The sequence below is a fragment of the Papaver somniferum genome, unplaced genomic scaffold, assembly GCF_003573695.1.
Source record: "Papaver somniferum cultivar HN1 unplaced genomic scaffold, ASM357369v1 unplaced-scaffold_29, whole genome shotgun sequence".
Lineage (NCBI taxonomy): Eukaryota > Viridiplantae > Streptophyta > Magnoliopsida > Ranunculales > Papaveraceae > Papaver > Papaver somniferum.
This window is the reverse complement of record NW_020639929.1, coordinates 3,550,629-3,562,905: the sequence shown is the minus strand read 5'-3', so window position 1 is coordinate 3,562,905 and position 12,277 is coordinate 3,550,629. Positions and strand designations below refer to the sequence as shown.

The 12,277-nt window shown below is 37.7% G+C and overlaps 1 protein-coding gene across 2 annotated transcripts; it reads left to right on the top strand.

Annotated features, from left to right (window-relative positions):
* Positions 1–8,400: 8,400 nt before the first annotated feature.
* On the top strand, positions 8,401–11,872 carry LOC113341299. Of its 2 annotated transcripts, XM_026586226.1 has the most exons (6): positions 8,401–8,941; positions 9,052–9,627; positions 9,725–10,281; positions 10,372–10,554; positions 10,635–10,833; positions 10,933–11,872. In XM_026586226.1, exons 2-6 carry the CDS (start codon positions 9,096–9,098, stop codon positions 11,589–11,591), a joined length of 2,130 nt encoding a protein of 709 aa, XP_026442011.1. In that variant the 5' UTR covers positions 8,401–8,941; positions 9,052–9,095; the 3' UTR covers positions 11,592–11,872. The 2 variants fall into 2 exon arrangements, with proteins under 2 accessions (XP_026442011.1, XP_026442012.1); XM_026586227.1 differs by lacking the exon at positions 8,401–8,941 and having other exon boundaries at positions 8,971–9,627.
* Positions 11,873–12,277: the final 405 nt, after the last annotated feature.

The window sequence follows — 12,277 nt, the reverse complement described above, 5'->3', positions numbered from 1 at the left end:
GTTAGTGAGTTCGAGATCTCTCTCACCTTCACCTTCAAATCTCTTCAGTCGTTTTTGTTTCATAAAAATTACAACACGTCTAATATTCGGTCGTGTATGCTCGGGAGACAGTAAAGCCCAAAAAATGGAGTCTTTGAAAAGTAAAAGCTAAAGAATTTATGGCGAATTAAGCGGACGTATCATTCGGGATACGTAAAATTCGTGAACGATTCGCGAATAAACCGGGAATGCCACATAATACGCGATTTGGATTCGGAGTTGCAAACGTACGCAAATAAGACGGTAAAATTCGTGATACGGAAAAATTCGCGAATGATTCGCGAATCATTCGCGAACTCACTAACTAGGCCCAGGGGCAGACCAAGGTAAGAAGAAGGAAAAATATCTGATTTGCAACCTAATATCATCTCCATTTAAATATTCTTTTTTCTAAATTTGTTTTCTTTTCCAATCTAAAAAAGGGGGTTAATTACACTACCACGGGGATAGGTCTCTAATACGTTAATTAATATATATTGCCAACAACAAATTTATGGTTAAGGTGTTTGTAGTGTCGGATTTTGGTGTCGTCCATTTTGAAACATGAGGTGGGTTAATTTTGATTCACTTTATACCAGGGAAATTTTGGACAAATTTTGGTGGGGAAACTAATTTAGGGCCACACTTTGTGAAATTCGGATCACGATATAATTTTTTGATTAGTTACACATATTCAACATTATAATGGAAGATTTTGGGAAACGTGATAAACACCCCACCATTTTTCCAGATTAGCAACAAAAATTACGAATTCGAAACTAAATTAGCAACTGCTTCGAAATTAGAAACGGTAACCTGTAGTTGCGAAATCTGTAATTGTACAAAGCCGTTCCGAAATTTTGGATCTGATGCAATTCGCAACGGCTGAAAAAACCACAAGCGCTGCCCAACCGTGTGCAAGGTAACACGTTATAACTTATAACGTGTTTGATGTCGCAGTGGTGGTGGTTGTTATGCTTTAAGCAGTGGTGGTGGTAGTGGTTGTTGCAGTGGAGGTTGAGGTAGCCGCTGCAGTGGTGGATGTTGCATCAGTTGTGTTGGTGGTTTTTGTTGGTGTGGTAGTGGTGGATGATGTTGTAGTAGAAAACTAAAAATGATGGTAGTGGTTGCATCATTGGTATTTGTAGTGGTTGTTGTGGAGGTGATTTTGATATGTGGTTATGAATAGATGAATCTGTAGTGCAATGGTAGCACAACTAATTTTATGTCAGAAGATGTGTGTTCGACTGACGTTGGGTTCACTCATTTATGTATTTATTTTTTTGAGACAATTCGGACTAGTTGTCTCCATATCTGAAGAAAACTCGAGCTAGTTGCTTTTACTTTTGGAGACAACTCGGGCTAGTTGCCTTAACTTTTGAAGACAACTTGAGCTAGTTTCCTCAGATTCTGAGTCAACTTGAGTTAGTTGGTTCCATTTGTTTTAGCAATTTGTTCTTGTATCCTATTCTTATTGGAGACAACTTGTGCCAGTTGCCTCCACTTTTGATACAACTTGAGTTAGTTGCCTCAGATTTGGAAACAACTTCAGCAAGTTGACTCCGCATGATGGTGATGGTGGTGGTGATGGCGGCGAAGGCGACGGCGATTGCTAGTGGTTGGATGTGGTGGTGGATATGAGAAAAGTGTTGGTGGTTGGTGGTAGTGGCGGTGGTGGTTGGTGGTGGTTGATAGCTGTGGTGGATGGTGGTGGTTGGCGGCGGTGGTGGTTGTCGACGGCGGTGGTTGGCGATGGTGGTGGTTGGCGGCGGAGGTGGTGGTTGGCGGCGACAGTGGTGGTTGGCAGCTGCGATGGTGGACAATGGTGACGGACAGTGGTGACGGACAGTAAAAGTTTTTTATTTTTTTTCTTCTTTTAATAGTGGTTAGTGGTAGTGGTTTTGTATATACAAAAGAAGGTATTTTAGTAATGTATTAAGCTCAGGGGTATATATTAAATTTGAAAGAGTATTTTTCAATGGACCTGATGCTAGGGTTTTATAGATAATGTTTCCAAAAAAAAGTAACAATTTATTTAGACTAGTTGTCCACCCGTGCTACGCACGGGTCAATGTGTCATGCTAAAATTAGTTTGAAGTGTTAGAACTTAGAATCGGTACCCTAACCACAGGAGAAAACCCACGGTAGATCAATTGTATTGTTTGGTTGAGGTATCCCCTAAGTACCCCTTTAATGATCAGGAAAAAAAAAAAAAACACCTGTGCTACACAAGAGGGTGTTGGTTTTCAATTAAGGCCTATGTCGTATGCAGTTCTAATAAACAAAGTTATCAAAGCCAACACCAAGTCAGCGCGTTTCATTCAGTACACACAACAACAACAACGAGTAACAGGTAACCCGCTACATTCTCATCCTTGGTCTATTCTTTATTTGCCAAAGATAACCATTATGTAATCCCCTATTTACTTGCTACTGCATTGAAAAAATAATCTTCTTATCAAAAACAAAAAGAAAATTGGCCGAGTACTTCGCCTGTTCAACAGATTTCATGCAAATAACATCAAGTTTTTTTTGGACATCTTCTCTGGAACGAAATGGAAGGACTCTCGATCCTAAGAAATCTCTTATGGCTGGAACGAAATGGAAGGACTTTCAATCATAAGAAAAAACCCGCCGAAGCAGTTAAACGGAAGACCTTCTTCTCTTGGGCCAGTAATCTGCCTTTTTTCTTTGATGTCGCAGTTGATGATATCATTTTAAATTGGGTTTCGAAATTCTTCGATTCTCCTTAACATTTTAAAAATGTTAATGGTTCGGCTTATATACGATTTTAACCCATTAAAATCAAGTAGATTTTATCTTCATCTTCAAGAGAATGAAAATACGAAAATAACGCAAAAAAATGAGGTCATTCCGACATTGGACGAAGAAGTTATGATCAAAACAAGATCAAAAGAATTCAGTCTACAGCGGGAAGTTCGGCTGATAACTCATCAACACGAGTCAGCCGAACCTAAAGCCTATAAATCCATATTTTCGAAATGTTTAAGGGTATATAGGTCATTGCATACCCATTAGACATCTCTTATCAATACACCCTTGTTAGGAAAATTACCTTGTATGCCTAGAAAGTTTTTGGTATGCCCAAAAACAGCCTTCTTCTTTTTTCATTTTTACTTCTCTTTGGGTCCTTGTGACATCTTCTGTATATAGCCTTGTATCCCTTTTGGGCTATCCGGCTATGCTTCTTAGCATATGCTTCGGTAGTTAATATTTTTTTTTTTTTGATCAAAAATAAAATAAAAAATGAAGAAGCAACAACTGGAGCCAATGCACAATCATTTCTTTTTGGGCTAAACAACTTCATTTAGGCACCTGCATTGGCCTTCTCCCTGTATCCACCTATGGCGAACTGAAATTTTCAAAAACCAAACCAGCCAACTCTTGAAACACCATGGGTTTACAACAGATGATGCACTTTAGTAAACATTTACTTTTCGGTTTCCCTACTTTAACTTGCTGAGCCATGGCTACTAAGATTGCATTGACAATTGGCTGGTACCTACGATATTAAATCACATCTATGAGCGATTTAGTGGATAGATTAAAGCCATGCTAGGTGAACAATTGAAATGTGATATAGTACTTACCACACCAAGAACTCCCTTTGGGTCAGCTACAAAAATTGTGAGTTAGCTTTTATCTACAAATAAAATTCACTTGATTTTTATGTAGTTCAAAATGGAACACATCCTTACAAATATATGATGAGCATACCAATCAAGACGTATTGAATTTGAAACACCTAGTCACCTGTTTCCCTCCACCATTCCGGGATGCTCGTTCTAAGTAATCTCGATGACATTCACGCGTATTATGGCTGTACGTCTTCCATATTGTCGATCAACATTTCTTCCATGGCCTTAGTAACACATACGCGTTTCGCCAACCGTAGTTTCTCCCCCTGTTAAAGCGAGAAAGCATTTTACAGTAAAAGAAATGAGTCCTATTAATTACGGTAAAAGAAATGATTCAAATTTGTATTTTCTTACATTGGGGAAATGAACTACCGTTGTTAATAGTTAATTGAGAAGGAAAAAAATATGTATTACCTTGTTCGGAGCGAGTGACACATAGTGCGACGCTGGCAATTTCGAAAATAATACACAATGCACTGGCACGTCTGAGTATCCATTGATTACATTTATCACCCCCAAAATGTATGCACTCATTATGGAAGACCTTTTTAACATGCTTACATCCTTGTATGTATAAGGCAACTCACTCAAAAATGCAACTCATTCGACACAACTTAAATCTCTGTACAAAACCGGCAGAACACTATTTACATGCTTGTAAATTCTAACCTTCATAATAAAATGAATAATCTTAAAGTGCACATATTGGTGGAGGTGCTCTTCAACAACAAACATTCACCACACTCGCAATGTCATGGATGTTTTTGTTAGAGATGTAATAATTAAAAAACTCAAAGAAAGATGTTAGATGTAAAATTTCTGAAAGATAAATAAACACTCGAATGGACAGCACACAGAGGACAGAGTCACGTGTTCAACACGCTGTCCTTAACACGATAGTTGACCGGTACGCCTCAAGAATGAGTGATGCCTATACCCTGTAGTCAAGTCGTATCCAGGATAAAACTGCCCGTTCCAAGCACTGTTAGCACTACAGTACTTGGCCACTCTTACGAACCCAACAACAATTGCGCACAGAAAGAAATAAAGGACCACACAGGGGGAGAAGACGAAAAGAAGAGGATAGTAGCTCTTCTGGACACAAGTTGAAATGAAAAATGTGGTCGGTTTATATAGGGGAGAATTGAGAGCGGCCTCATAAACGACAAAAATTATATAGGTCTTGACCCACACCCACACCCACACCCACACCCACACCCTGCCCGCACGGACGGCGGCGTGCTTCGGTGCGAAGCACCGCGCGTGTGTGAAAATATGTGGTTGCACCAACTAGCCCATTGCCTAAGTCCTCCCTCTCGCACAAAAGTGTTAATGATCCAAGGGCCAATCTTAATGTCGAAAAATTCAATACTTATGGAGAGGTATCATCTTTATTTTTCCCTATGTGGGACTAAAGGTTCATTCACAATAAATGAAAATGAGCTAGTGTCCTTAGTGACCAATAGGTCCTAAGTTCCAATCCTTTCAAGACCAAAAAATCAAACTATTTTATAAACTCAATTTTATAAACTCATTTTCTCTAACAGTTTTTATAACGATGATTGCTGAAATTTAATTAAACCCGTGTTAAGGATAATGCCTCGTAACTGACACTAAATTTCCTTAGGAGTGAGGAAGCAGTAGCACTTCCATAGTTCGTTCAGAGATATTGGTGGAGGTGCTCTTCAATCAACTGCAGCAGCTTACCTCTCATTCTCAATGAAGCTGCAAGGAGGTACGTGACTCCTGCACCAGTACAAATTGAAGAGCAAGCCATTGTCTAAGTAGCTAAGGCATGGTGCCATGCTTTCATATGGGTCGTAGGTAATTTTTAACGTAGGTGGTTATTAGCAGTGAACTTGTGAACAACACCTTCATTCTTCCTTCAAAATTAAAATGAAAAAACTCATGTTGGCGTATGGAAATTTACCTACTTGGTTATGAGCACAATAAATTCGTATAAGTACCAATATACTACCTTACAAATGCTGGCTTTGAACAACAAAAGCAATACCAGGTGAAAGCATATTCTTCTTATCAAATAATAAATGCAAAAAAAAAAAAAAAATCAACATAAATTCAAGCTAATTCTAATGGATTTCATACCACAGTAGCTGGAGCAAAAGAAGCAATGCCTCATACTAAGGCAGACTGAGCAAAAGAAGCAATACCTGTAGAAGAAAATATCATGATTCCATCTACAAAAAAAACGAAGAAAAGAATACCAAAATGTCTGCTCCAAAGACAATCAAACTCATATATGCCTAAACCAATAACCAAAATCAGTCCTAACTCTCTGGTTAATGGTTAATAAATCAGAGAGCAATTAAGTTGTATCCTAAGAAACCCATATTCACAAAGATATTTTGCTAGAGAAACGCATGATAAAAAATACCTGCAGAGCTCGTAAGGTATCATCGAAAATTCAATAAATAAAGCAATTTTTAACCCCGTCTTTCTGGAGCTCGTGACGGATCATCAACATCTTCAAAACAAAATCAACTAAAAAGCAAAACAAAATCAAAAAAACAAATATTACGAACACCGAAAAAATAGGATTTCACGATTCTATATCTTGCATGATGTTTTTAGTATGACCACAAAGTTCCAGGATAATCGATGCTCATGAGCTTCAATGCCGCAGCCATTATTGGCACCTTCTTGGTTTCTACAAGACGAAAAGTGAATATATTAAGCTAGACAAAACTGTAAACAAAAAAAGAAGAACAACTTTGTTTTATTTGAAAGCGTTTTTATACACGTAGAAGAAAATTATTTTTGTAATTAATATCTTATATCAACCAAGAAATATGTGTACAGATTTATCCTTTTTAAAAAAAAAACTTTGTTTCATTTTTTGGCACATTGTTTATATTTGGGTTCTTTTTCTTTCTTTCTGCGGATCTATTTAGAAAATCTTTTTATTATTCAGCAAATTTAGAAAAATATTCTCGATTATCGTCATTTTTTATTTGTTACGGGATATATTTATTTTCAATAATTTTTGTATACAAATCTGCGGCATATCAAAATATAACAAAATTAAAAATCTACCTTATTCAATTAATGTTTTATTTCTTATATGTTTTCTTTTAATTATTGTTCTGATAAAATTAAGAAAAGTAATGTGGAAATGATGTTTGTTTGCTCGATTTTTTGTTTTGCTAGATTTTTTTTATGGTAATCAATATTTGCTCCCATTTTTCCTTTCTCAAATTTTAATGATTTGTTATTTTTTTATTTGCAAACAGGATCAACAATAAAGTTGTTCGCAAGAGAAACATATTATACGATAGAAAGGTTAGTACCCACGATTATTTTATTTAATTATTTTTATGTTTTTCATCATTGGAAGTGTAATCACCGTGAATAACTTATTCGTTAGCTTCCATAAAAAAATTAATCGCAAGTATTTTCTTTTACCCATGGTTTGGAGTTGTAATTATGCAGATTTCACTACAAAAAATATTAAATGGACATTGGACATTTTTCTTTTAATTCATGTGATTGATCTAATTTATGATGAGATCACGATGAACATTGCATATTTAATTTTACCATGATGAAATCGTTTGTTTGTTTTTTTTTGGTAATGTTAAAGTTGTTTATATTTGTTTTGTTATATTTTCAAGATTAAATAAGATTTAGTAAATTTAGGTAATTATTTTCTAAAATGTGATTGGCGAAATAATATGTCGTGGGCACAAAAGATTCTCCTGACTATTGGCAAAAAAAATCCTGATTTCTTTTTTGTTTAAATTTAATAAATTTTCCCAAAAAAATAAAAATGGTGGGGACAAAATCAACCAGAAACGAGAATTAACGTGGAGCTCTGGTGAACGAGAACGATTTAAAAAACTCTGTTATTATATAGAGAATAATAATTTTTTTACCATACAGCTAAGTGTTATGTACTTTTGATTAGGTTATGTAAGATGAGGATGTGAATTTATTCATTGGTTTAGATACTAGATTTAGTTATCCTCCGGAAGAATTTCACTTGGTACAACTTAGAGGCTTGGAGCACATCATATCCTACTTTAAAATGCATTAAGCACGATGGTGATGCATTCTAATTGTCCGCGCACACTACACTAGTACTAAGACCCAATCTTATAGAACGAGTAAATCCTTCCAAATACATTATTGTGCCTAATTTGGCCACTATGATTAATCTAATCTAATCTAAATCCTATTTTATCTTAAGAATAAATCTTATGGAGGATAAACTAATTACTTGAATAATATTATTCCGAAAGTTAGATTAATGCCTAAATATTTTACTGGTTATAGAAAATAGACCTAAGTGAGTGATGAAATCTAACTTGAAAATAAAAAAAAAAGTAAGATACCATTTCTCAATGTAAGGGATTAATTATATTAAATACAAACAGTGGATCGCTGTATTGAATTGACGTTATACTAAATAAAAAATAATAAAAGAAGGGAAATTATCGGTTGTTTAAATATGTTCGGATTAAGATATGGGCAGACCACATATATTTTATACGTGACTCCTTTTAATATTTTGACACGTATTCAAATTAAAAACCCGCACTCTCGGACTCTTCTAATTGCTTTACCTCGTGATTTTTCGGGCCAAATATGAAATCTGGCCAAAGTTTTGTTTCCCTCACACTTTCTCACTTTGGATGGAAGATAAGAAGAAAAGTAGCTTTACAGTCTTGGCCTTAATAGTGTCAAAAGCGGAAAAAAGCTTTGCAGGCACGACATACTATTTGACTTATAAATTCTGCTACACATCTAAGATGGAACCTCAACCGTCCACATAGTTCCCAAAGTTTTTTCACCAAACGTCCCAAAGCCGCAGTCCGTGTTTTTACTTCACTACATCCGGTGGTGGAGAAATGCTACTTCACTACTTCCGGTGGAGAGAGGTGACATTTCAACCTCCTTAAAATGGTTCGTCTACACAGTTGCTCCCTAAGTGTTTGTTGAAATGTCCTGTCTTGGTTTGCATTGGGATCCTTAATTCCCTCTTTGCTGGTGTTGTCTGAATCATAATACTATAGTTTAGACACCACCACTCAAGGTCCCTTGAGATCGTAAATTTATCTTACTGATCAGTTTAACCATGTCTACTGTAAATGACGACACATCTCCAATAATGTTTCCTTAATACTGCTTGAGTAGTATTTCAAGACTTATCTTTCTAAAGTCAATGCTAGTGGATGACTTTCATTCTTATATAATGAAAGATAATCTCTCCATTTCTCTGCAACTTCCACCAAGATTTTTATAAGGTAACCGATTTCTCTCCATTTCATTCTTGGAAAGGTTCATAGCTTTTGACTTTTAAGATTAGTAACCGATTGAATCTAATTTCTTTCTGTTTCTTGAAAAAAAAAATCAGGCAACTTTTCGCAGGCAAGAAAGGAAGAAGATAACAAACTGCCCATGGAGGAGGTAGATGTAGAGACGAGAGGTAGCATTGCCTTCTTTTCAACTTATCGACCACCTGTGCCGCTTGACATATTTTCTTGCCCGATTCCACCAACATCGAGTCGAGATGAACTTAGCATGACTGATGGGAACTCCTACAATTACAGCGGCGCCCAGATCCCACCTGAAGCCCTTATGAAAATTTTCACCTATACAAGTTTGACCGGCTATCGCACCAAGGATGATGTAGATAAGGGTCGTATCACAGGCATGATTTTTGTATCTGAACGAGACAACCTTGAATTGCTTTACATATCTATCCGTCAGAACGACGTCAACCCACCCAGTGAAATAGTCCACAGCTTGGCCGATATTTTCCGTAAATCACCTTTCGATGGTGTTCGAATGGAAGACACTGGTTGCTTTGCCGATAATCATCTTATCTATGTCAGCACCAAGGAACGAGCTACTGAACGTCGTCAGCCTTGGACTGCTGTTTATAAGACCGATCTAATGACTGGAGAAACCGGCCGTCTCACACCACGAGGTTCCTAATCCTACTCTCCTTCTATAACAATTACATAAATCATGCCTCTGTTGATTTAAATTCTGATTCTCTTCTTATTAATTATGCATCAAATTAGATCATGCTGATTTGAGCCCCTCGGTATCCAAGTGTGGAAAGAAGATAGCTGTGGCGTCTTTTGAGGGAAATGGAGGTTGGGATGGAGCAATCGAAGACCAAAGGACTGACATTTATGTCATGAATGTAGAGGAGCCTTATGATCGCAGGTTGGTTGTAAAGAATGGGGGTTGGCCGACTTGGGGAAGTGACAACATCATATTCTTCCATCGCAAGGGTGAAAGTCGTTGGGGTGTGTACCGAGCTGACATTGCCAATGGTGGTGTTATTCCAGTAACCCCAGACAACATTGATGCATTCACACCGGCAGCCATTGACGCCACCAGTGTAGCTGTCGTAACTATTCGCCGGAATTCAGAGGCCGGTGATGTCAATGACGGAGCACAATATCGACATATCGAGATATTTTGCACAGCAGAAGAACAAGAGCCAATCCGAATCACTCAAGTAACTTGTCCAACCACTGACCATTTCAATCCCTTTGTGATAGTGGATCCGAAGAGTGGTGATAGGAAGCGGATCGGCTACCATCGTTCCACGAGTGAAGCTCTCGACAACGTACTGACTACCCAGTTTGAGTTCTTGTCTTCAGCCATCTGATGCAGCCTAAGATCATGTCACTGATATGAATGTATGTTATTATTGCAGGACGAAGGAGAGATCAAAAGGCAGTTTCAAATTGTCACTTCTCCGGATCCGGAAATAGGACTATTCAGGGTGGGCGGAGGATTTCCCACATTTTCCAAGAACGGATCCAGGCTTGCATTTGTTGACAATGATTTCAAAATTGTCTGGGTACTTGACAAAGGAAAGCTAAATATAGCTTGCGAGGTACTAGAGGGAGTATAGCATATACTGATGAGTAATTTTGTTTACATTGTTCTTTGCTGATATAGAGGTTTTCTTTTCAGCTATATGAAAACAGTGTTTTTTCGCCAGTTTGGGACCAAAACGATAGGAGCGACAAACTGTATGTTTGCATCGGACCTTCCTTCAGCGCTGTTGAAACGGTAAACATCTTCGTCATCCAAAAGGTGTCCCATTATAAACGGCAACTTGAACCACTCACAGATGGGTTCAATAATGCCTTCCCATCAAGCAGTCCAGACGGTAATAGGCTCAATTTTTTTTTTTAATTATATGATATGAAATGGTTTGCTGGTTGTATACTTGTTTTAACTTAATACTCCCAATATGTGTGTGCAACAGGGAAACACATAGTCTATCGGTCAACAAGAGACGGATACAAGAATCTATACATAATGGACGCAGTAAAAGGGGTGACGGAGGGAAGGAAGCCGAGAAGGCTAACAGATGGGGATTGGACTGACACACAATGCCAATGGTCTCCCAAAGGAAATTGGATAGTTTTTTCGTCAAATCGTGATAAGCCTCCAGGTACACCAGAAAAGGACCATGGTCTTGACTCAGGATACTTTGCTGTGTATCTGGTGAATCCGAATGATCCGACTGTGGTTGTAAGAGTGATAGCAAGTGGAAATGATTTAGGGGGGCATGTAAACCATCCATTCTTCAGTCCAGATGGACTTAGCATTGTTGTGACTTCAGATCTTGCTGCAGTGTCTGTTGATCCCATATCTTTGCCGATCATTACCCACTCAGCCAGGCCTTATGGAGACATCTTCACGTTCGACATTGACCCAGTTAACATAACGGAGAACGACGACAGGGTGAAACCAAAGGTGTTCAACCGCATCACACACAGTAGATTTGAAAATTCAACAGGTACTTGGACAAATTCGCCGGCAAGGAAAGTAAAAGCATCACGGGATCTTCTTAATGATGAAGAACTCAAGGAGAAAGATTTCACAAAGGTCGCTTGTCCATATCGTGGTGGGTGTAACTGACATCAAGTGTGTGCCTGCAGAGCATTTTCCCCTTGGATTCAAACAAACAACAACTGCATTCTACCTCATTTTATTGTCATTGCGTTCTTTATCTTTTTTTTTTATGTTACAAAGTTTTTTGTGCTCATATGCTATGTTTTCTTTTTGTTCCATCATGTTACAATTGCTACCATTTGATATTCCAGATGCATTAGCGGTTGTGGCCTATGTAACACGCGCACTGTTGGTGTCCATTCCATCTTATTTAAAGCGAATAAAACTGTGTTTTTGTGTTTCGGTCTCCTTTTTCTAAAATATACTTGGGTTTTAGGAAACCGAGTTTTATTCGGAAACTAGAGATGTGTCCTATAAAAAAAAAAATCTCCTTTAAAGTAACCTTTTTCCACAATTCTTCTCACATTATTAGGTAAAATCTGGCCGACTCCGTCCTTCACTCCATAGAGGATAAGTTTTCTTAGGGTTTGAGGATAATTTTGCTGACGATGCTACCAAGGCTTGTTCACGAACAGAACGATTTGAGTATGACGCAGAGGATCTGCGTTTGGGTACTTCTGATCGGAGTAAGCTTTGTCCTCCTGCGTCGGAGTAAACATCGTCCTCATGCGTCTTGTAATGATACTGGTGTTGGGAATGTCAAGTCAGAAGAAGAAGAAGATGCTCTCTCTTCGATGAGTATTATAGACTAT